The sequence below is a fragment of the Festucalex cinctus genome, chromosome 13 (genome assembly GCF_051991245.1).
Source record: "Festucalex cinctus isolate MCC-2025b chromosome 13, RoL_Fcin_1.0, whole genome shotgun sequence".
Lineage (NCBI taxonomy): Eukaryota > Metazoa > Chordata > Actinopteri > Syngnathiformes > Syngnathidae > Festucalex > Festucalex cinctus.
In genome coordinates, this window is record NC_135423.1 from 26,307,876 (window position 1) to 26,332,763 (window position 24,888).

Here is a 24,888-nt window from a genome sequence, read left to right on the forward strand (position 1 = left end):
TGTCCAACTTTTTTTCAAACCGAACTTGATCGTCATGCTTGCATGGAACACCATTGCGTTAGGCATTACTGACACCTAGCACACTGCATAACACACTTCCAATTTTCAGACCAACACACAAAATTAATCACATTAATAAAGTCCATCCATCCATCCATTTTCTTGACCGCTCATTCCTCACAAGGTTCGCTGGGGGTGCTGGAGCCTATCTCAGCTGGCAACCCTGAACTGGTTGCCAGCCAATCGCAGTTAATAAAGCCCATTTAATCAAATATCGTACTTGTACAGAGAAGTAACTCTGCCATTAGCTTAGCGCATTGACGACAGAACCTTTATTCCTATCACTGCTTTGTGTCGTATATGGCTCAGGTCATTGTTTGTGAGACCAATTACCGTCCTGGTTTCATGAAATAAAATTCCAAACATTTTAAAAATACAAGAAGGAACATATCTAAATTAAATGCAGTGATTATAATTCAGAAGTAAGAGTTGTACTTTTTAGACATGGTTTCAATTAGTGATGCAGAAATGAAGCTTCGTGAAGCACGTGATATTTTTTGACTCCTCTAGAGGGCACCATTGGTTTAAATATGTAGTACAAATTGAATCACTAGCCTTTATCTTGTATATAAATGAAAAAATGTATACTGTATATTACAAGTGCTTCATGAAGCTTCATTTTCCCATCACTAGTTTCAATTGATGTGCCATCAATTGCAGTGTGTAAAATGGAGAGACTGATTGGCTGTTAGCTCATATATGCAAATCATTCCTCTTCTGTTCGAATGCTGCATTTGAGGATGGTCGGAAGTCGGATTTATCAGAGTGGGTTTTCCCAGTTCCAATCTGGAAGCGTTTGAGGTGAAAGTAAACAACCAAAATGGCAGATAGTGATAAATTATTTTTTATTTTGGTCCTAAACCTCATTGTGACCTCCAGAAAACTGGCATTCTCGCAATTTTGCTTCATCTATTATTTCATAAGCATTTCATATATATATATATATATATATATATATATATATATATATATATATATATATATATATATATATATATATATATAAGTTAGTGCTGTCAAAATTTCAAAATTAAAGCGTTAACTATGGAGATTAATTTAAATTCATTAAAGCGTTAATTTTTTTTAACTCGGTTAACTCAGTGTGCAGTCAGACTTGGAAGAGTCACTGATGGGAAGATGAATAAACATGGACTATATGTAGTTTTACTTTCTGACTTACTTGGTGCTTGTTGGAGAACTCTAAAGTGATTTGTGCACTTTGCAGAGCTAAATTCAAATAGCCTATTAGCAGGGTTGCAGAATCCAGGTTCAGAAAGTAAAAATCCTGCCACAGAGAGGCTTCAGCCACAGATGCTTCTACTTAACTGGCAGGTAAACAAGCTCATAGAAGCACCTGTGGCTAAAAGTCAAACTGTTTCAGGGTTTGTTTTCTCAGGATCTGGGTTCCCCAACACTGCCTATTAGTTGTATGCCTTTGGCGCATCTTCTCAGAGCAAAAATTCCCTGCTCAAGTTAAAGCTACGTGGCCACACCGATGCTCATGAGCAAAACTAAACCTGTAAGCGAGAAGTTCTGAGAATTGGTTGAGTCCATTTTGACTTTACTGAAGTGAATATCTGTCCATTTTCTTGACCACTTATTCCTCACAAGGGTCGCGGGGGGTGCTGGAGACAATCTCATCTGGCTTTGGGCAGGAGGCGGGGTACACCCTGGATACTATATATATATATATATATATATATATATATATATATATATATATACATACACACACACTCTGATTTATCACACCATTTGTTCCATACATATATCCCTGTCATGATTGCATGTTAAATTTAAGATCAACTTTTCCATTTAAATGCATGTGCCAGCAATTGCGCTACTAAAAAAAAATGTAAATAACACTTTAACCTCTTAGGCTTAATGTTCTAAATAGGACGTGTCAAACCTTGCTCAAGTAAGCCTCTAGTTTCCCCCAAACACTCTCTTTTCACTTGCCAAGTGGCTGTGCTGCTTTTTAATTTGGTCTTCTCATGGGCTAACCAACTGACGCCTCTCTATTTCAACAAGGCCACAAAAGCCCTAGACTTTAGGCACTCGCACTCGCACAGCTTTCCAACATCACTGAGCTATTACTTTTTGGAGCATAGACTCTGCCATTAGCAGATGGGGAATGCCAGTACTGGTTAGCACACAGCAGCCAAGTTTATTCTGTCAGAAAGCCAGGCAGAGGCCAGACACTCCAGCCACCCAGTGGGTAGGACTTGTGCTGAGAGAGTGCTGTGTGGGGGAAGATGGGTTTGAAAGCAAGAGGAAGCTCCCAGATAAACAAGACCACATTGCCTCAGATCCTAATCACCCCTCACTTCCGTTTCCATACTCTATAATTAGAAGGGCCCTTTTTTTCCCCTCTCAGTAAGACCAGCTGATGTACATGCTCCTTGTGGCTTGGCACCTCGTTTGAGGCGTAGGTTTTCACGAGTTTACAGAGCTTGAGCTTTGGCTCTCTCTCTGTCGAGTTCTGATATTTCACTTTCACAAAATTTGTCATCTTTTAATTCGCCAGTACTTCTTGTAATTCATGTTGAGGTGGTGGAAACAGATGTTATGAAGTGTTTTTGATAGTGATAATGTTTTTCTCTTCTATTTTTATTATTACCGTTTACATTTCTTCTGGGAAATCCAACTCCGCCAACCTTCACACAAACACATCAATTATTCTATGAACTTGTTGATTCCTTTTTTTGTTTTTTTTTTGTTTTGGTTTGTTGCATTCTACACATATGTCGTTGTACAATGGCTACAAGTATAGCATTGCTTAACTCATTTGCTCCCAATAACGTGTAAATACGTTTTTTTTTTATGTTTTAAGTGTCCCAAAGACGTATTTATGCGTTTTTGTTTTGTTTTTATGCTAGAGCATACAGAAGGCTTTGATGCAGCCTCTCAACTGCAAAGAACGGGTGCAGAAATGGTAGTTATTACACAAACGGCCAGCAGGTGGCAGCAGAGCAAAGGAAATCAACCAGGGCCATCTAGAAAAAGCTAGATTACTTACAATTTTAAATATATTTGTGAAAACTGATGAAACTTAGCTCTCTTCTAATGCTAATTGCTGCAAAACGGAAACCGATAGAAACCCTTTTTTTTTTCCTGATGAAAGAAGAGACTTTAATCTTTCTTTTGATAGGTTCCATCCTTTTATAGCAATTGAACACAATATTCTGTGGGCCTTACAAAATCAGTCAAAATTCAGTAAAACGGCCGGGAGCGAACGGGATTGCTTCTGTGAAAATAGCTGGGAGTGAATGAGTTAAATATGTTTCTGTAATGTATGCATGTTCTTTTTGAAAACATTTTAATGTTTTTCTTTGTTTTTTAGGAATTTTACTTGTGACTGCTGACACCCTCGGTCATGATTTTCACGTCTTCCAAGTCCTCACCCACCCATGGGCATCTTCACAGAGTGCTGTTCACCATCTATATACATTACACCGTGGCGAGACTGAAGCAAAGGTCTGCAAATACAGTACTCTGCATTTTTGTTATTTTTATTACTATTATTATTATTGTGTTATTGGTGCCCTTATCACAGTCAGAATGTTTACACGGAAGAAAATTATTGCTTTAAATCAGTGGTGTCCAAACTATGGCCCGGGGGCCATTTGCGGCCCGCCGTCCATTTTTCAGTGGCCCGCGACATATGCTGAAAATGGCATTTGACTCAGTTCAAATCAAATAAACAAAACACAAATGTTTGGAGATGGTCAAAAGTAAGAAGGGAAAACACAGGTGCCATGAAAGGTTATTTTAATTAACTAAAACTAATGAAAAAAACTGAAACTAAAATTCGAAAAACAATATTGTTACCGAAATAAAATAAAAACGAAAATACTTTTTAAAAAACGAAAACTAACTGAAACTACATCTTATGTTTACAATAATTATAATTATAGCAAACATGTCCTTCGTTTTAGTCTTTGGTAATCAATTTAATGCATAAGCCTTTGGGGATGATTTGAAATGTGATTTTTAGTAGATTTATTTTGATATAAACCGGAATAGACCTCTTTTTTTTTTTTTAAACTTTGCATTTAACACTCACAACAATAAACATCAATTCCACGTTTCCATCTTACTTACATTCACAATATGGAAAACAAAAAACAATAATTTTCCATAAACAACAAAGACAAAATAAAACAAAAAAATAAAATAAACAATAAAAACAAAATAACATCAGGCACAAAAGAGATTCAATTAAGGTCAACAAAAGATAATTCACCAAGAGTTTTCAATGTAAACAAACTGTTCTTGTTACTTGTCAACTTTAAGGATTCAATATATAAATTAAAGTCCACCAGAAAAATATGAAACTTGGGCATGGATTTGGAAACTCTTGCTTTATGCAAATAAAATTTGCTGAACCAGAATAATGACCGTTTGAAAGTATGTCACACAGAAGTGATGTCATCTAGCAGCAGCCAATAGAAAAGCAGCAAAAGATGACGTCGCCCACGTGGTGTTTTTTAAATATTGCGCACAAGTAATACACATTAGAAAAAAAACCCCAAAAAAACCTAATACTAATACTGAAACTAACTAAACTAAAAGCAAGCATTTTTTTAAAGAACTAAACTAATAAAAACTAACAGAACCACCCTGAAAATAAAATAATAAAAATAATAAAAACTAATAAAAACTAACTAAAATGAAAAACTCCAAAAACTGGCTCATTAGAAATAAATTGGTTTATATACTATAGCATTTTCCTAAATATGCAAAAGCGCAAATAAATTATTTGTACAATTTTTAGGACTAAACACAATTTCTCTTCATAACATTATGTGGCCCTTGCGTCCTTCTGACTTTCTGTATGTGGCCCTCGAATGAAATAGATTGGACACACCTGCTTTAAATTGTTTGAAACTAGACTTATAAACAAGAGAATGCAATTTCTGGAGAGATTCTGTGTGAAGGCTTTAGTGGCTGAATGAAAAACTGGAATTATTTGGAATGATATGTTGAATGTTATTGAAGGATGTGGAATGATATTCAATGACCTGAAATGAGCTGAAGATGTTTTAAAGTTGGAATGGTTTGAATGGGTCAAGAAACATAGAAGTAGTTGAGGAAAAGCATTGAATTAAAAAAATAAAAATAAACTACAGCTGCGAGCAGCTATAAAGGGCCTTCGCAGCCCGTGCCACGTTGGGGTACTTGCACGTTGGGGGACTGGCACGTTGGGGTACTGTCACATTGGAAGCAGAATTTCGTTGAAAATGGCATGATAAACCTTTACATGTGGATTTTCTTTGCCAGGTGTGATGAATGTGTCAAGCTCAATTGGTTTTGGTGAACCTTAAGATCTGCAAAAATCAGCATCCTTTTTTTATTTTTAGGCAATAAGTTGCCCTGATTGGTATTTTTTGTAAAAATATATGTACCCATCATCGCTCATACTCATTGCACAATGTTGCTTTTATTGTCCATAGAGGCTATCAAAATTAAATCAAAAGTATGCATGTTTGGATAGGTCTGATGCCAGTGAAAATTTTGAGTGGTAGAAACTAAAAGAATATTCATAAATGACTTAGTTATCACACTTACAATGAGTTTATAATTTTTGTAAAAATACTGTTAAGTGGGGTATTTTTTTTTTTTACGCCTCAAGGGCTAGGTGGCGCTGTATATATAATAGAATGTTGTCATAGAGATACCTTCAAGCCTTGACTCTAAACGTACATGTCAAGTGTGGGATTTTTTTGGAGCATGTACCGTGGAGTTATTAAGCATATCCTTCATTCACGATATTGCTTTTAATGTCCATAGAGGCTATCAAAAATAAATGAAAAAGTACATGTTTGGATAAGTCTGATGCCAGTGAACATTTTGAGTGGTGGAAAGTAAAAGAATAGTCATAAATGACTTAGTTATCACACTTGGAATGAGTTTACATTTTTTGTACAAAATACCGTATGTGGGGTATTTTTTTGTTTTGCCTCAAGGGCTAGGTGGCGCTGCATATACAACTGAATGTTGTCATAGAGATACTTTCAGGCCTTGACTATGAACATACCTGTCAAGTTTGGGATTTTCTGGAGTTATTAAGCATATCCTTTTTCATTGCGAAACGTGTTGACAATTTTTGTAAAAATACCGTAAGTTGGGTCACACCTCAAGGGCTAGATGGCGCTGCATATATAACTGAATTTTGTCATAGAGATACCTTCAGGCTTTGACTATAAACATACATGTCAAGTTTGGGATTTTTTGGAGCATTTTCCCGGGGAGTTATTAAGCATATCCTTTTTCATTGCGAAACACAAAATTTGATGCCCTGCCCTCATCATGTAGTATTCCGAAAAGTCAAGATTTTTCCGCCTGTCGTTGGCTCAGGTCTTGACATGGTCCAGGTCAAGTCTGAAGTCAGTGGGATGAAACGTGTAGGAGAAGTAGGCAAAAGTATGCCCCCTGTAAATGTGCAAAAATCGTCAAAAATGGGACATTCAAAAATTCGTAGCTCACTTCCTGTTCATTTTAGCATATAGGTCCACAGACTTTTTTTGTAGGTCTTGGGCTCCCTCATACACCTAAAAATTTCCAAAGATCTTGCTTAAACGTACAACCGGGGCTGTTTCGTTAAAAATTTCTAGGGTCATTTTTGTAAAAATAGCACAATCCACGATAAAATATTGCTCATTTTTCCAGGCCAGATGTGTGCGCCAAGTTTCATGAGTTTCTGCGCATGTTTAGACCCTCAAAATTGCCGTTGTTTTCTTGGCGAACAGAGCTTAGCCACGCCCACAGCGATTCGCGAAAACTCACAAACTTCGTGTTGTGACATCATGAAGGCCGAAACCCTCATCTGAGCAAATATGAGGTAGGTCCAGTTAACGTGGTTGGAGAAAAACATTGAAGAAAAATCGTAAGAAAAAAGGTTGTCAATAGGTGGCGCTATCAGTAAGATGAAATATAAGTTCTTAGATGTCTTAAGGGCTGGACTCTCATCAAATGTGTGAAATTTTGAGAAGATTTGACCATCTGGGTCAAGTTAAAGCGGCTTTTATTCTCACGAAAAATTATCAGACTTTGCGGCACTGTATAGGCCACGCCCTTGGCGAAAATTTACAATATTCGGTGTGGGCCATGATCAACTTGTTAAGGTGTTTCTGACCAATATTCAACTGGAACCCTTCAACGAGCTCGGCCCAGTAGCTAATAACGTAAATTATTTATTGTCACCACTAGGTGGCGCTATATGTATAATTGAATTTTATTAAATAGATGTTTTCAGGCCGTGACTATTAAGTATAATAGAAAATTATTTATTTCATGCAATATTAAAGGGGAAGTCAACCCAAAAAAATGTCAACAATATTATGTTCTATGCCCCACTGCTGTGGTCCCGTGCTATGTTACGGTGCACTTATTGCATATTATTGCGGATTTTTATTCTCCCATTTTCAATAGTAAGTACGCCATAAAATTCTTTATTTTTTGATGATAAGTCTTAAAAAAAAAGTTGACATTTCATTTCCCATCAGTGGTGAGCTATTTTATTTTTTTAGAACAAATCCCAGTTACTCGTACTCGTACACTCGCCCTCACATTGATTGAGTCATTGATTTGTAACCACACTTTATGATTCACAGCTGATATATGAATCAAATGTATGCAATGTTTCAAGTTCCTAAAATGCAAACCATAACATTTCTATCACAATGTTCTCTCCTGGAAAGCAGTCTTTACAAGTATCGGCTTCAGTTTAAGATCCCATTGTGAAGCACGGCCATAAAATCTGTCGATGTCCAAATACTTAACTATTTATTTTTTATGAGGGCAAGACTTGATGATGCAAATAATATTTTGTGGCATATTCAAAATCGTGATGTTGTTTGGTGACAGCTGTTTCTTGTCTTCATGTAGGTCCAGGACATGTGTTTCAGCCAGGACAGTCGTTGGGTGGCAATCAGCACCCTTCGCGGTACTACCCATGTATTTCCGATTAACCCCTACGGCGGTGCGCCCTGTTCCCGCACGCATATGTCTCCACGGGTTGTCAACCGGATGTCACGCTTCCAGAAGAGTGCTGGCCTGGGGGAAATTGAGCAGGAGCTGAACAGAGTGACTTCATGTGGAGGTTTAGGCGGAGGGAGCGTTGGAGGAAGTGTCTCTGTCCTGGGCGGAGGAGGAGCCATTGGGGGGCGCTGTAGCCCCATACCTGGTCTTTCCAGCAGCCCATCCGGGTCTCCACATCATGGTGAGAAGCTCAGATGGCTGGGAGATTGTGGGGGTTATGTATGTGTCAGTGTGTGTGTCAGTTTTCCCAGTTTGGTCATTTTAGATGTCCTTTTTTCGGGTTGGAACGTGTCAACCCTCTTTTCTATTTATTTATTTTTTTTCAATTCTGAGCCCCGTTGTGTTATACGTAAATAGATACACACAAATAAAGGACATTTTTGTCTGACTGCTTGAGACCAGATATATGTTTTAATGTGAATAATCACAGTTTTCTTAGGCGATAGTGCTCCACAAATGTGTCTTTTGATTGAATGTCAAAACATTGTTTCGGATTTGAAGTAGTGCTGTCACTATCCAATATTCTTAAGAATCGATTAATATATCGATTAAGTGACTAATCAGATTCATTTTAATTTTGCATTAAAGTTTATTACAAAAGCGTTTTCCCTGATTACTGTTTATTAACTAGTGATTGTTGTTTATTTCGTACTTCGTATTCGCATAGTGATTAATAGGGGAGTTAAAAAAAATCGATTCGCCAATATATCGCGATATTATAGTGCACAATTGTCGTATAGATTCAATATGGGCCGAATCGATGTTTAAACATCAATTTTTGATGGAAATATTCAACAAAATGAACGGAATGTTATATTAATGAAACATTAAGACTTAATATTTTATTTCAATACTGTTCAAACATGAAACAGATTGCAAACTGTTTAAATACAGTGACTCACAGTTATAAGCTTTAATTTTCAGATAAATACATTTTCATACAAATCTTAGTGTTGTACTTGTATAAGTTTACTAATTAGTATTTTCTAAATTTGAGTAAAAAACCCCCACAATTATTGATTTAAAAATTTGTATCAGGATTAATCTGTATCAAATCAAATCATGATCTATGAATCGTGATACGGATCGTATCGGCAGGTACGAGGCAATTCACAATAAAAAGGGCGATTGAAGTTACCAGTTTGGTCATTGTTTTCCAAAGTATAAACATATGTTTTCAAATGTCTTATTTTGATTAAACACAGAAGATAATCTTCTTTCATGAAGAACTACAGTAATCAGTGAACAGTTACTGTTGATATCCTAAAATTAGAGGATTTTGACAATTTTAAAGCGATACAACACTTATTCATCATTTTCCCAGTATTGGATTAGGTATTGTGTACAAAGACTAAAAGTTCAAATATCTTTGTCATCTTATTCTCTGAATTTTATTTGAATTCGAACGTACCGTGGGGAACGCCATTATCCTGGTCACATGATCGTGATGACGTATCCCATGAGTCACCAGAAGCCGTCTTCGCTCATTTCAATTGGAATTTGCTAACATAATGGGCAAGGAAAAGATGTATTTGATCCCAAATACTGCGCTAATTCTGTTCAGGGTACAGTCTCAACACGTCCGGTTTCATGTCATTCCGTGTGGGGGTAGCCACTCCTAATGTGGGCTAAAACGTGCTTAGCACACAACATGTAGCTTAGCCTAGCACAAGCCACCCGGATGTTTACCGTCCACTTCGACTCGTCGGCGGCTGTATCTGCCAGTTTTATCCGGCTTCGGTTGGAAAAAAAAACTTTGGTGTCCTCCGTGGCTGTACTGCTTTTGAAAAAGTGCTTCTTTGTTGTAAAGCGTAATTCCACCTTTGATGTTCCTTTAAATTAAAAAATGGCTATAAAAACGATTACTCGATTACTAAAATAGTTTATTAATTTGATAATCGATTACTTGTAGATTAATCGATTAATTTTGACAGCTCTAATTATTTCACATTCTGTAATTCAGTATATAGTCACTGTTTGATAGCAATATGTCACATCAACTCTAAAATATAATTTATTTGATCCTAGGTGTAATCCAATCTTCAGATTGTCCCTTTATCTAATGAATTCTCAAAAGCATATCAATTCTTAAGTAGATATCAATAAAAAGATATAAAGAGACAGAAAGATAAATTTCTTTTCGCTGTGCCTAGATCAGGGGTGCTCATTACGTTGATCGCGATCTACCGGTAGATCTCGGAGGTAGTATTGGTCGATCGCGGCGTGACATTAAAAAATATCTGTCTATCATTCATCCCATCACTTGATTGATATAACTGAATTTAACATTCAGGTGACCAATCAAGCGCAAACAACGGCGCTAAATGCAGCAGAACTTACGACGCCAGCCTATCATCAATCCCGTTACTTGATTGACATACAGGGCAACCAGTCAGATGACAACTGAATTTTGACCTATTTTTTGACTTGCATTTGAATTTTGACCACCGCTCATGCGCAAACAACGGCGCTAAGCTAGTCAGCGTATTACCTTCTATTTTAAGCCATCATTAAAGCTTATGGTCATCAAAATTAATGAGGGAGCGGGACCAAGTACCGCCGCGGCTGGAACTGGAACGGGAGAGTTGCCGTGAGGAGGGGACTTGAGACGGCAGCACCTCTGCCGCGAGGAGGGGACTTGAGATGGCGGCTCTGCCGAGACGAGGGAACTTGAGACGACGCAACTCTGCTGAAACGAGGGAACTTGAGCTTGATAAAGATGGACTTGACTTGACTTGACTTGAAGCCGCAGCGGATGTAGTTCTTGGACTTGAGGCTATAGCAGACAAGGTTCTTGGACTTCATAAAGATGGACTTGACTAGACTTGACTTCACTTGAAGCCGCGGTAGACGAGGTTCTGGGACTTGAAGCTGAGGCAGGGGTGAAGCCTCCGGTCGGTTGGGGAGTGCTGCGAGAGGGCTGCTCCCATCCCGAAGTCCGATGCATCAGCATTGGTGATCGGTGTTGGGACAGGCTGACTGGTTGGCTAAAATCTTTAGCGCATCTCTCAGGCCAGTCAAGGCCAGATCCTGATGTCCAAGCAATCGGCCTTGGGAGTCCAGGGCATGGCACATCTTATTTAAGTCTGCGGGATCCATGTGGTCGGATCATTCTGTCATGAGCTGGAGGTTGGATCCCAATGCGCAGACACAAATAAGATTTTAACTATTTATTCACATCGAGAGGCGTGGAACAAACTTGACTAGACGAGAATCAAAGAGAGTTGCACAGAGAGACAGTGGTAACAGAAGTAATAATCCGACAAAGACACACACTTTTCAGGAGGCTTATATAGACAAGGAATCGATCTGATTGGTTGTGGCTAGACATGTGGGTAACAGGACTGACATGGAATTATCTGATTGGCCGTTGACCAGGTAAAGGTATTAAAGATTCCTGACATCACATAACATCACATAGCCTAAAACCAGTAGAAACTAGATGCTAGTTACATCAGTTCAAAATAGACACTTGTTACATCAGTACATAACAGACACTTGTCCTCATGGTCATGAAGCCAACTTAACACGTCATGAACTCAAATTTAACCCTGGCGTGACACCAGACATGACACCTAAAAAGTGTGAGTACCCCTGGCCTAGATGATAGCAGGGGTCCGTACGGCCCCCATACACAGAGCGGACCGCGTCCATTCCGCAGCCAGTGTGAATTGGGCTTAAGGGATAACAATCATAAATCACACTTAGCTTTCGAAGGACCACCCTATCCTCAGAGGAGATATCTTTCACAGTACTACTGTGTTGGTGTGAACTTGTGTGTGCTTGAAAATGTTTGTATAAAGAAAGATTCTTCATGGAGAAATGTCCATTTATTTTACAATTCATTAATTCTGCTGAATAGTGAGCAACATGATTTTGTCTATAAAATCAGTACATTTTACAACAAGTCAGTATTCACATTCTGTTTCTATGCCTATTGCCTATATATTTTTTCTGAATTAACTTTTTTTCCACAAATAATATTGTGAAAGGTAGCATAACCAAATTACATTTCATCGTTGACCTTTTTGGGTGAGGAATCTTTTCTGAGGCTGGCAGATTGCAGCCTGTGAGGCAAATGAGGGCCTGACTCTCAGGCCGCAACAGCTGGACTCTGATTGTTGTGAGCCAAAACAGCGTTGGTTTTTGGGAAAGAACTCCAGAAGTACACATCCGTCTCAAATCTACACGCCCAGGCTGCCATCATGCCTAAAAATAGGGGTAGCAGTTGGTGTACAGCACAAATTTCTCCCCTGTCCCCATTGCCATTCCAGTTGAATTCCGATCTCTGGGTTCTATGTTGGAGAACAGTGTCTGCCTGGGAACAGCTTTGAGATATTGCATATTATTATTATAATATTATATTATTATAACATATTTTCTTGTTTTCCGGGTCTGATCACAATGTCTGACCAACCATTGCAGCTAGAAAGAAAGGGGTTAAAACGCACGGTGGGATTGTTATGCATTTGCTGATAAAATGACACATCCTCTCTGCTATTTGAGTCTGACAGCTTGCTTATTTTGCTATGGATTTTTGTTTCATCTTACCTTTGTCATCAACCGGGCATACATTTGCTCCGAAATTTAATGGACACAGGTTGATTTTTTTTTAAACAATAAAAAAAAAAAAAAGTGAGCCACCATGACCATGCATAGTCTATATTAATGTCACAATGTTATCAAAAGACAAAATGAACAAAAATAAGTCAATATTGATAAAGAGATTATCATAATCAAATTCACGTTTCTTGATGGTTATGCAATAGAGAAACTGAAACTAATTATTAGGGCTATGGCATATGGCCAAAAACAAAATATATATTTTTTCCCGTCAGTCTGGATGATTACGGTTTTAGCTTAGCGTGCTAATTAGGATTAGCTTAGCATGCTAAACTGGCATGCTAAACTACCATTAGCATTATCTTAGCATTACCTTAGCATTAGCATGATCTTAGCATGCTAACTTAGCGTGCTAAATTAGCATTAGCATTAACTAAGCATTATCTTTAGCATTAGAATTAACATGCAAAATTAGCATTAGCTTAGCATTATTAAGCATTAGTTTATCATTAGCTTAGGATGCTAACTTAACATGCTAACTTAGCAGTAGCATTACCTTAGCATTAGCTTAACATGCTAACTTAGCATCCTAACTTAGTAATTGGTTACTGAACAATGCACTCTCCCAACTGCGCCACTGACCACTATCAGAGAGCTGGTAATGATGGTCAGTTGTATGTATGGAAGTGGGCGTAAAAAGTGTGACTTATGCCGAGCTCAGACTATGAGACTTTTTTTGTCTTTCACGACAGTCGGGCTGTCACATTACCTGATAAATTCGCTCCGTGTCTTGTAAGGGTGTCACGATTTCGTTTTTTTCTCGAAATCGATCGAAATTACGTCACGATTTCGAGCATCAAAATAAAAGAGAGGACACGCGATCCCCCCTCCCCCCGTCCCTCCCGCGCCACCCCCATCTCCCAGGAAAGCAAATGAGACGCAGCCAATGTAGCTACTAGCTAACGACACTTGTTAGCTGACCTGTCCTGCAGTCATGGCAAGCGCGGACAAAGGAGACGCAGCAATGGAGCTTCATGCCGCTCCCGCTTCTCTCAAGTCACCAGTTTGGAAACATTTTGGTTCCCGGTGAGTTCTGTCAATAACGTTCGCGTTGTTGACAAAAAGACCACAGTTGGCAATTTATGCTATGTGCGCGTACCGTACCCGGCCACGGGAAAAACGGTCCAACCATTTCATCCTCATTTACACTGAAATTTCCACACACTTCAGCTTGCGCGAAAACTATAACTTACTCCATAGATTTATTTATAGCAGCAGACCTGCAGCCTTATTCGGCGGTGGAAAACGCTGGATTCAAACATTTAAATAGTATACTTGAACCACGCTACAGTATACCTAGCAGGTCGCATCTTTCAACCAGTGTTGCCCTCCATGTATGAAAAGTCCAAGCTACCCATTTTTTTATGCTCAACTGTTAGGATATAGCTTCTTATTGTTCTGACTTTGGACATGACAGGTATCTTTATTTATTTATTTTTGTTTTGTTTCGTTGCACATTGTTATTTTTGAGTCGTGCACTCTGCTGAAACTAAATATGACTGAAAGAGAGCATAACGTATCTTAATTATAAAAAAAACTTGAACGAAGAAAGTAAAAAGGGCAGTTGTCATTCTCAGGGGATAAAAAGTCCAAATTACTTGTTTTGTTTCTTAATTGTGTAACTGTTGGGATATAGTTTGTTCAGGCTGTATTTGTTCCATGACTAAGTTTGGATACAATTGTAATTATATATTTTTGTTGTTGTTGTACATTATTTTAAGAGTAATGCACAGCACACTGTTGTAACCAAAAACAGTCACTAGATGGCATGCACCCTCTGTGACTTTGTTTTTTGTTTTTGTTTTACACTTAACTAAAAACAACACTGTTAACTTTATATTGTAAAGAAATTCTTTGGTTTTAATCATTACTGGCCAATTTCAATTATACATACATTACGTAAAATTACACAAAAATAATGGAAATTGCCTCACCTATATGTAGCCGATCTTTTGAAATAAGATTTACTGTACAATGAATAAAACCAATTACCACAGACTAGACTAGCCTTAGCCTACAAATGGCATGTGCCTCTGTGTTGTAACGGTTGGGGGTTAAAAAAAAGAAAAAAGAAAAAAAATCGATAAAAAAATCGAATCATGACCCCGAAATCAAAATTTAAATCGAATCGTGGAGTTGGTGAATCGTGACACCCCTAGTGTCTTGGACCGGATGTGTTGTTGTTATGATGGAGGTGTGATGGGTGGATCCAAAAGCGGAGAAACATGGCAGGGAGAAAGGCAGGAAAGAGAATAACTTTATTTACTTGGCTGAACGTGACTGGACAGGACGGAATGTGAGCAGACTTGGTATGGCGTGAAGACTGGGGTGGACGTGGAGACAACTAAACCTGACGTAGAGAAAATAGAGAAACTTGAAGCACAACGGGTGAAACAAAAACCACTCCTTAAATACCAACACTAACAAACCACATACAAGACACACCTGGGACACACAGCAGGCAGAGGGTACTAATCAGGTCACACATACTGGGAGAGGAAGACAAGGTTAATGGTAACGAGACTAGGGGAGACAAAACCAGTCAACAGACAACATAATCACCCAAAACTAAACTAAACCCCAACCCACCGAACTGAAACATAACAGTGTCCCCCCACCAAGGGACGGCTCCCAGACGTCCCAAAACAAAAATAGCCAAAACGGGGAGGGCGCGGACAGGAACGGGAGCAAAACAACACAGCACTCAACCAGGGTTTGAATAAGAGGCCACCAGGGACGAAAGATGGCCTCACAAAAGGCCAGGAAATCCGCAACGCGGGGCGGCCCAGGAGGCGGCATAATTGCCTGCTAAGGGGGCGGAAACATGTGGACCCGTCTTTTGTGGCGCTTGGCGCTGGGTCCCGGATCGACCGCCATGACCGCGCTGCCCGGGGCTGACCCCAGGCATGGAGATGGCGGCAGTAGTAGAGACGACGAAGCTCGAGACTTTGGCGGTGGAGACGAAGAAGCTCGAGAGTTTGGCGGAGGAGACAAAGAAGCTTGGGACTTTGGCTGGGGCTGAGACGAAGAAGCATGGGACTTTGGCTGGGGCTGAGATGAACAAACTTGAGACTTTTGCTGGGGCTGAGACGAAGAAACTTGAGATGGCGGCAACTCTGCTGCAACGAGGGGACCTGAGACTACGGCAATCAGTCGCGACGAGGGGACCCGAGGCGGCGGCAATTCTGCCTCAACGAGGGGACTTGAGACTATGGCAATCGGCTACGACGAAGGGACCTGAGGCAGCGGCAATTCCGCCGCAATGAGACCTGGACGGCGGCACCTCCGCCGCGACAAGGGAACTTGAGACAGCGGCACCTCTGCCGCGAGGAGGGGTCTTGAGACGGCGGCACCTCTGCCGCGAGGAGGGGATTTGAGACAGTGGCCCCTCTGCCGCGAGGATGGGATTTGAGACGGCGGCACCTCTGCCGCGAGGAGGGGACTTGAGGTTGCAGCGGACAAGGTTCTGCTAACTGGTTGGCTAAAGTCTTTAGCACATCTCTCAGACCAGTCGAGGCCGGATCGTGACGTCCAAGCAATCATCCTTGGGAGTCCAGGGCATGGCACATCTTATTTAAGTCTGCGGGATCCATGTGGTCGGATTATTCTGTTATGTTCTGAGGTTGGATCCAGACACAAATAAGACTTTAACACTATTCGCATAACATCTAGAGGTGTGGAACTAACTTGACTTGACCAGAAACAACGAGAAGGCATCGAGGAAAAGAGGAGCAGGTGGCCAGCTGGACAGAGGAATAATTCAAACCAAACACACACTTCTCAGTTAGGCTTATATAGACATTGAATCGATCAGATTGGCTGTGGCTAGACGTTGGTAACAGGACTGACATGGAATTATCTGATTGGCTGTTGACCAGATAAAGAGATGAAAGATTCTTGACATCACGTAGCTAATAAATAGCTAGTAAATTTGGCTTCATAACTCATTCCGCAAATGTAATATTAATCAGAATATCATGTTTAGACTAGTGAGGTCACATATAACATATTATAGTCAGGAAATGTTCAAAGTTGACGTCTCCTTTAATGTAGACAAGTGATGACTTTTTCCATCAACTGCTACAATAAAACAAAAACAAAAAAACAGCACAACAGAGAAGTAAAGCTGGGTCATGTTAGCGGCTTATTTTCTGAGGCAACTTCCTGTTTGTAGTGAGGTAACTTAACATGCAGTGGTAAACACAACGGAAAAGTCACCAAGAAATTGAATGAGATACTTCGAAGAGGTGACATCACATAGCTTAAGACCAGTTGAAACTGGATGCCGGTTACATCAGTTCAAAACAGACACTTGACCTCACGGTCATGACCCAAACATAACCCTTGCATGACCCAAACTTAGCCCTGGCATGACCCAGTCATGACAACTACGGTGCTGGCAATACCTCGGGGTAAAATATTAGTCGGCCATTTTTTGTGTTTGTTTTGGTTGACTTTTTTCCCAGCCCCACATAGGTTGCTGCAATAGGAGACCACCCATTATATTGTTTTAAATCTTCGGTCATTGTTTGTCTTGCTTGATTGTATTTGGCTTTCATCTACACAGTGCACACTTGTCTAGGAATGTCCACTAATAAAGCATATACATTAATGGTGGCATTTTTTTGTTTTGTGTCTTTTTCTCAGCGAAGATAAGCAGCCAAGAATTGTACAACAACTTCACCAATAACAACATGGCAAATCCGCGGCTGTCTCCTTTGCCCAACCTCACTGTTGTGCTGCCTCTGGCTCAGATCAAACAACCTATGACCCTCGGCACTATCACTAAACGCACTAGGTATGTAACACGCGCACGCCCACGCGCACACACACGCTTCTAATTCAAGTTTCGTTTCCTGCATTCCCTAGTTTAAAAACCAGTCCTTGTATGCTCTGTAATAGGGATGCATAATATTGGTGGTAATTATCGACAATTAGACCGATATGACGTCAAACAGATAAACCAGATAATGAAGAAATCTGCTGCTAATTATCGGCAATTATCAACCAATTTGACATCATACAGATAAACCACATAATAAAGAAATCTGCCGATAATAGGAATGCCACGTTGGTCCATCTGTTGTGGTTGTGGCTCAAAAGTTGTTCCCAACTACTCAAGCCCTCCCCTCGCCTATTTTAGTGTTACATATTTGTGACGTCATAATGTGTGCAGGGCGGCACGGTGGCTGACTGGTTAGCACGTCGCCTCCCAGTTCTGAGGACTCCGGTTCGAGTCCAGGCTTCGGCCATTCCTGGGTGGAGTTTGCATGTTCTCCCCGTGCCTGTGTGGGTCTTCTCCGGGTACTCCGGTCTCCTCCCACATTCCAAAGACATGCATGGCAGGTTAATTGGGCGCTCCGAATTGTCCCTAGGTGTGCTTGTGAGTGTGGATGGTTGTTTGTCTCTGTGTGCCCTGCGATTGGCTGGCAACCAGTCCAGGGTGTCCCCCGTCTACTGCCCAGAGCCAGCTGAGATAGGCGCCAGCACCCCCCGCGACCCTTGTGAGGAATAAGCGGTCAAGAAAATGGATGGATGGATAATGTGTGCAACCTCGTGTTCACAGAAGATTCATCTTTGCCAGTGTGGGCTTTCTTTACGGTCTCCCCCAAAATGTTACCCTTGCAGTTTTTTGTTGCATTTTTAAAACATAACTGTTTTGTTTTAGCAAACTCAAAATGATTTACTGGTTGTCTTGAAGCAGAGATATCAATAAAATTCAGCCTCACGGTGCTTTACACAATGTTTCATTGTATTTGTACATGTTAGACTTATAATAGGACTCGAAAGTATATTTATATTAAAGTTAATTTTGCAAACAATTATCGGCTTATTTATCGGTTATTGACATTGTCACTTCTATATTATTGGTTTATCGTATTGGTTGAAAATAATATTATCATGCATCCCTACTCTGTAATAACAATTCTTAAACTGGGTTGCAGCAAACTATTATTTTGTGAGCCACCAATACTCCAAGTAGTTGACTAATCAGATCATATGTAATTTGCAGCATATTGCTACAACTCTGATGTAATAATTATTGGCTTATAGCAGGGCTGGGCAATCTCGGTCCTTGAGGGCTGGAATGCTGCAGGTTTTGGATGTCCCCCTTGTTCAACACAACTGATATATGATCAGGGGTGTATTTCACAAAGCAGGTTTAGTGAGAACACAACAATCTGAGTCAATAAACCCTGAAATGTGGGAAACTCTTCGTCTTCCGTTTCAGAAAGGGAGGTAGCTGAAACCAGAGGATAAGAGGTAACTCTAGCCTGTGTCGGGTCTCGGGTCAGGTCTGGAGCCGGAAGGCTGGCCGCAGCGTCACCTGTCTCAGCACCTGCTGGCAGGCTGGTGCTCCAGGTCTCCTTTTGCGTTGTGTGTTGAAATCAAATGCGAGTCGGGAAAAAGAATAGGCGGGAGTCCAAAGTCAAGCTGAACAAAAAGTGGCTTTATTGGCAAAAGCACAATGAGACCATTCAATTTGCGCAAATGGAAAAAATCTGATCATCTCAGGAAGTGCAGCAGTTTATAAAGCTTCATCCATGGTACAACCTCTTTTCCCAATTGGCTGTCAAACTTGTCTGCCCACTTCACGCTTAGATCTTATTGGCACGGGAAAGCCTCGGCCAAACCCACTTATTAACGAGATGCAAATTATTGAATGCTAATGGTATCTGCTTTTGACCACTAGGGGGTAGTGCGAGCTTAGTTTTGTGACTTCTACTGGTATCCAATTGTTATTGAGTAGCCCGCAGATCATACGTCCCCCCTCCCGTTCTTGAGACCAGAAGTAGTAACAAGTTTTACTGGTATCAAGAGAACTTATTCGTTCATAAAAATAAGGTGACCTATCATTTACATTGAAAAGAACTTATTCGTTCATAAAATAAGGTCATCTATCATTTACATTGTATAATCTAATAATTTTGCTAAACTAACCTTTTGCAGACACCCAAAAATAGTGAGAGCCCTGTCTCAAGCCTCGTCCCCCAGCCAACAACAACGGGATCCCTGTCCCGAGTCACCTGACTGCCACTTGACCGTTTGCAAAATAATGAGATCCTTGTTCTGAGCTTCTCCTATGATTGTCCACTAGAAGTCATAAAGTAATTAAGATTCTGCTCTGACCTTTTTCACCGTCATGCTTGTTAGCTTCTTCAGGATATCTCTTGTTCGTTTTTTGGCCCTTAAGCGTGAAGGGGCAGCTCTCAACAATTGACCACAGTGAACATGTGATTTCGAAGGGGAAGTTCTTTTCAACAGTTTGACCATCGTGAACATGTGATTTTGAAGGGGAAGTTCTTTTCAACAGTTTGACCATCGTGAACATGTGATTTCTGGTATTTTCAGCTGGCACCTTAGAGTTTCAAAATTAAGTAAAATGATTAATTGGTAACAAATACATGATTCCCTTTGTGAAAAGTCAGGATACACACTGGCATTCAATTCCCTTAGGCTATTTAAACACAAGTAGCAATCGTAAAGTTGTTTAGCATGAAAAGGATTTCACTTGAACATTTGGCCTAGAATAGGTCAATAGTTCAAGAGACAGCACCAAAAATCAGATCCCACATTCCCCCCTTCATGATGTGAATACATCATGAACAAAGTAGACAAAGATGATTGGAAGCACAGCTTAGTCGTTCATGAAATCACAACACAGACACCAGCATACAAATTCTGAGTTATTGGCACCGCTAACACCAATCATACAGCGTAAACAATTACACACCGTGACACCTGCAAACCTCCACATCAACTCCAGTGTTAGAGCAAAGCTCTGCAAGTGACCAATATTGAACCCGAACAGATCGAGTGTGCGCTCTTCGGAGGGGGCAGGCACCTCCTGGAGCGCGGGGGAACTTGGAAGCGGCTCGGTATGAGCCTCCACATCGTGGGACTTGGCCACATGTCAACCTGCGTAAGAGCATGGGGCCTTAAATTAATGAAAGAACTACTAGACACCTATAGCCCTGTGTCACGTAGTCAATAACCAAGCAAAAAGGCAAGTTAACACTCGCTATCTACATTACAAGCAACAGAGTTTAGCACATCAACACTAAAAGAAAGGCTAAGTGAAATAATTGTATGCCAGTAGTTGTACCCGCCGGCTGGCGGCCAAAGGGACAGATTAACATAGTGTAAGTTTAAAGGTAAAGTAAAAATAGCATAGACATAAAAAAAATTGCATAAAATCATAATAAGATTAAAATAGTACAGCCATAAAGGGCTAAATAAAAGAAAAAAGAAAAGAAAAAAAACATGTGGATCCAAAAGGCTAACATAACATAGTGGAGGATTTTTTTTTTTTTTTTTTTTTTTTTTTTTTTTTTTGAACAAACTGAAATCTCAAAATATAAAACAATAAAATGGCACATTGTAAAACCACATCGAAGAGAAGAACAAAGGTTATATGTCTAACACGCTAAGATAAATGCTGAGCACGTAACATGCTAACGGTACTCAAAATTTGCTATGCGATATTATGTCCAAGGAGAGGAGCGGATGGGGAAGCTCTCAGAAGAGTGACAGTTCAGGAGAAAAATGTGAGCGGTGTATGCATGGATACAGGGAGTGCATGGGCTGAGAGAGAGAGGCTAGTGATGGGTGGGGGTGGAAATGTTTGCAATGGCCCGGGGCAATATGAGTGGAAGGAGGGGTGTAAATGCAAAAGAGAAAGTGGAAGAAAGAGGGGTCCAGAGGTGACGAGAGTCCGTGTGTGCGTGTGAACGCGAATGTCCATGTGTGTGCGTCAAATGTCCGTAAACGAACGAGGGCTCCGTGCCCTACACGAGTGAGTCAGGTGGATGGTGTGTGAATCAGCGACGTCCATCCGATCATGATTTCCACACTGCGTGGGGATTATTATGCCCCAACAAAACAGTGATAATGCAAGATGTGATCGTGATGTCCAGTTGTTCTCTGGACAGCATATCTGTACTGAAAAGGTGAACCAGAGCCACAAGGGGCGGTGCAGGCGTCGGCAGGGGATTGAAAATGTCAACCCAGATCCTTTCTCGGTTGACAGGACAGGTGGTCAGAAGTGAGGCCTCTTCAGGCTAAGGATTCGGCTGTGCAGCCATGCCACGCTGTCTGGCTAGGTCACGCTGTATGGCAGCTCTCTGCCTGGCACGGGCTTTCATGATGCCCGCGCGCCACACCTGGTATAGCTCCTTGGTGTCATCTGGGATCCGGCTGCACAGGATCCTGAACTCGAGGCGGGAGATGTCAGCCAGCTGTTCCACTGCCAGGGTCGCGCAGTCGTAGCCTTGTTGCCCCAAGCTCGGGAAGCACAGGCCATGGGGCATCCTCAGTCTATGCCGCTTCCATGAATGGCGGCAAGGAGCCAAATCCTCATCTGGCCTCGGGTGTACGGCTGACGCAGGATGAGCACCTCCTCGCACCCCTGCTGCTCCCGGTTGTGGGGGAGGGTTGGGGGCCACATAAGATGAGGAGCCACTGGGGGAAGTCAACAGGTGGATGAGTCTGGTGGGAGCCTGGGGGGACCACATGCCGGGCCTAGCAACATCAGTTGGCAGGCCAGACGGCTGTGGCCTTGGCGCAGGTGATTGCCTCCCAGGCGGAGGGCACCAAGGCTGTGACCCTGGCCGTGGAGTTGGTCGCCTTTGTGGATTGGCTGGTGAGTCAGGAGATGCTGGGTCCGAAGGCGTCCGCAGCCGCAGACGGATTGGTTGCAGTGCCGGGGAAGGCCTGGATGGGTTCAATGGTGGCTCCCCTGGCTGCATCGGGGGACCCGCCGTTGGGAGTATGTTGTAACTCCCCCTTCCAGCCAGCTCATCACTCAGGCGCGGCCACCAGTTCCCGGGCGTCTCTCCCATCTCCTTCCTCCTGCTTAGGTGAGGGGGATATAAAGGAGAAACGCATCTGCCACCGCCACTTCCCTTTTTCCTGCTGCGCCACGCAATATTGGTCAATATTTTGGAGACATCTAGTCATACGTAGACGTCTATCACTCATAGTGTCCGCAACTAGCTTTCTCCGTGTAGAAAACAAAGTATATCCATTTAGCTTAATTGTTATCACTTCTATCAGGGCCCTAGTATTCAAAGTCTTATAATGGTCCTGGCTGAAAACGTCGTACTCAAAATAAACAGGGAATATATCAGTGAAAATTGCCATTCCCCCCTTTAAAACATAAACATGTTTTAACCATTTCCAGGGATAAATAACAACCTCCCTAACAACAACATGAAGGGGGAAAGAGCCTACATAGTGATAGGGAGTAAACACTACTTTATTACTCCGGGCACATCGGGTAGTAGAGCGACAAAAAGGGATGGGGCCGAGGGGTAAGTCATTCAATATGTCCTGCAGACCAAATTTAAGTTTTTTGTTTGTTTTATGAGTCATTAGTTAAGATATTTATCTGCCATAACTTCATAGACAGAGTCGCAAGGGAAAGAGGAAGTGGCATCAGGCAAATGCATGTCGGCGCCGTAAGAATCAACCACCACTGGAAAATGGGTTACAGCATTAATAGATCTCCTAACTAGCACTTTAATCAGGGGCAATATACAACAGGTGGTAATTAACACTAGCAAGAGGAGCAGGCCCAGTGCAGTGGCAATGAGGGACAAAACCTTCCCGAAAGACATACTTTCAAGCCATTTGGCGAGTGTGTCCAGCCACCCAGTTTTGGTGTTCCAATTTGAATTACGGACATGCTCGTCTTGTAGCGTAACCAATTGTTGTAAGACTAAAGTAAGGTTACCTTTTTCACCAGTATGCATAGGAATCTCCACGCAACATTCGTCACCAATCATTGAACAGATCCCGTTATCTACGGCTAACATAGTGTCCAACACAAGTCTATTTTGCAAGGTCATTAGAGTGGTAGCATGGAGCTGCTCATGAATATTCTCTAAAGCCATTACTGTCCAGTTAATAAAACGTTGTTGATTATACCACAAGTAATTAATCCATCTACTGTTACGAGCAATATATTGTGAATTAATAAATGGACCAAAGAGCGGAATCCAGCCAGTGCCTTGGCCGGACCGGATCCAACCTTCAGAAATAGCAGAATGCTCATCTGGGACCTCTATTGGCTGCTGGTCCCATGAAATATAGACAGAATCGGGCTCAGTGAGTGTGTTTGGACGCAAAACAGACCTCTTCCCAGCCTTCTTTTTAATAGCCAACACTGCCAACTGCCCAGTCACCATAACAGGTGCACACAACCCCCGCCAGCGGGCGGGAATTACAGCCTTAACTTGATCATCATTGTCGCACAGCCAAAAGACGTCTGCGAGTGGGGTACTGGGAGCATCACCTGCAATAACAGGGATGACTCTGTGGGTTCCAGAAGTGCCATTAACAGCATGGACCAGGTCACCTCCATTTTGGAGGACCTGCGCACATTGCAGTGGGGACAGGGCAGTTGTGTTAATTAAATGTATGACTGACCAGAGCTTGCGACCACCCGGGATGACACTAGTTAGGGTGTGGGTTCTTTGTAGATGCCCATCCATTGAACGGTTAGCTGCTTTTATCCACATTCTTTTATATTTAAGCCCAAAAGCAACACAGACCGGGTGCACAATATTTCGGTCTATACGCGACATAGGTGGGGCAGCTAAAGACATATTTTTAGACAAAACCCGCGGGCAATGGTACTTATCTGTGACCCACTCAGGATAAATACCTGATGCTAACCATAGCGCACAAGTCGTAAAACATAATCCAGCACCACAATCATTTTCCCTTAATTCCGGCAGGGGCCGTACAGTGGGCAAGCGCTTACGATTATAACATGTTATACAAGGGCGTTTACTTATTTGTCGGGCTGAATAGGCCATCCATTGATAAAACAAACTACTATCCTGTCCCAAGATTTTAACAGAATGGTCATTATTAGCAATTTCATTATAATTAGGCAAATTAACAGCACGCCGGGAGCGAGTGTGTGCCACGCGCATCAGAGTAAAAGCTTCATTCACAGTCATAGTAACGCCTGTATAACCAGTAGTCGGGAGACAGTGGGTGACATTGCACATGAGTGTGACTGAACCATAAACGTAACATTGCCTAGTCAGTGCCTCCATTGCAAATTTGTCATGAGTCGGTCCTACAGTCAGAGTATAGCGGCTGGAGGGAGTATTTACATATGTCAGATCTATGTTAGAGTCATTGTCCCAG

General features: G+C 41.4%; 1 protein-coding gene across 11 annotated transcripts in view; it reads left to right on the forward strand.

Moving 5' to 3' along the window:
- bcas3 (BCAS3 microtubule associated cell migration factor) overlaps positions 1 to 24,888 on the forward strand; it is a 1,025,650-nt gene that overhangs the window by 117,758 nt on the left and 883,004 nt on the right. For all 11 annotated transcript variants that reach the window (XM_077541215.1, XM_077541214.1, XM_077541217.1 and 8 more), the window contains 3 exons: positions 3,404 to 3,537; positions 7,951 to 8,284; positions 17,374 to 17,524. In XM_077541215.1, coding sequence (XP_077397341.1) covers positions 3,404 to 3,537; positions 7,951 to 8,284; positions 17,374 to 17,524 — 619 coding nt within the window. The remainder of the gene's footprint in view (positions 1 to 3,403; positions 3,538 to 7,950; positions 8,285 to 17,373; positions 17,525 to 24,888) is intronic.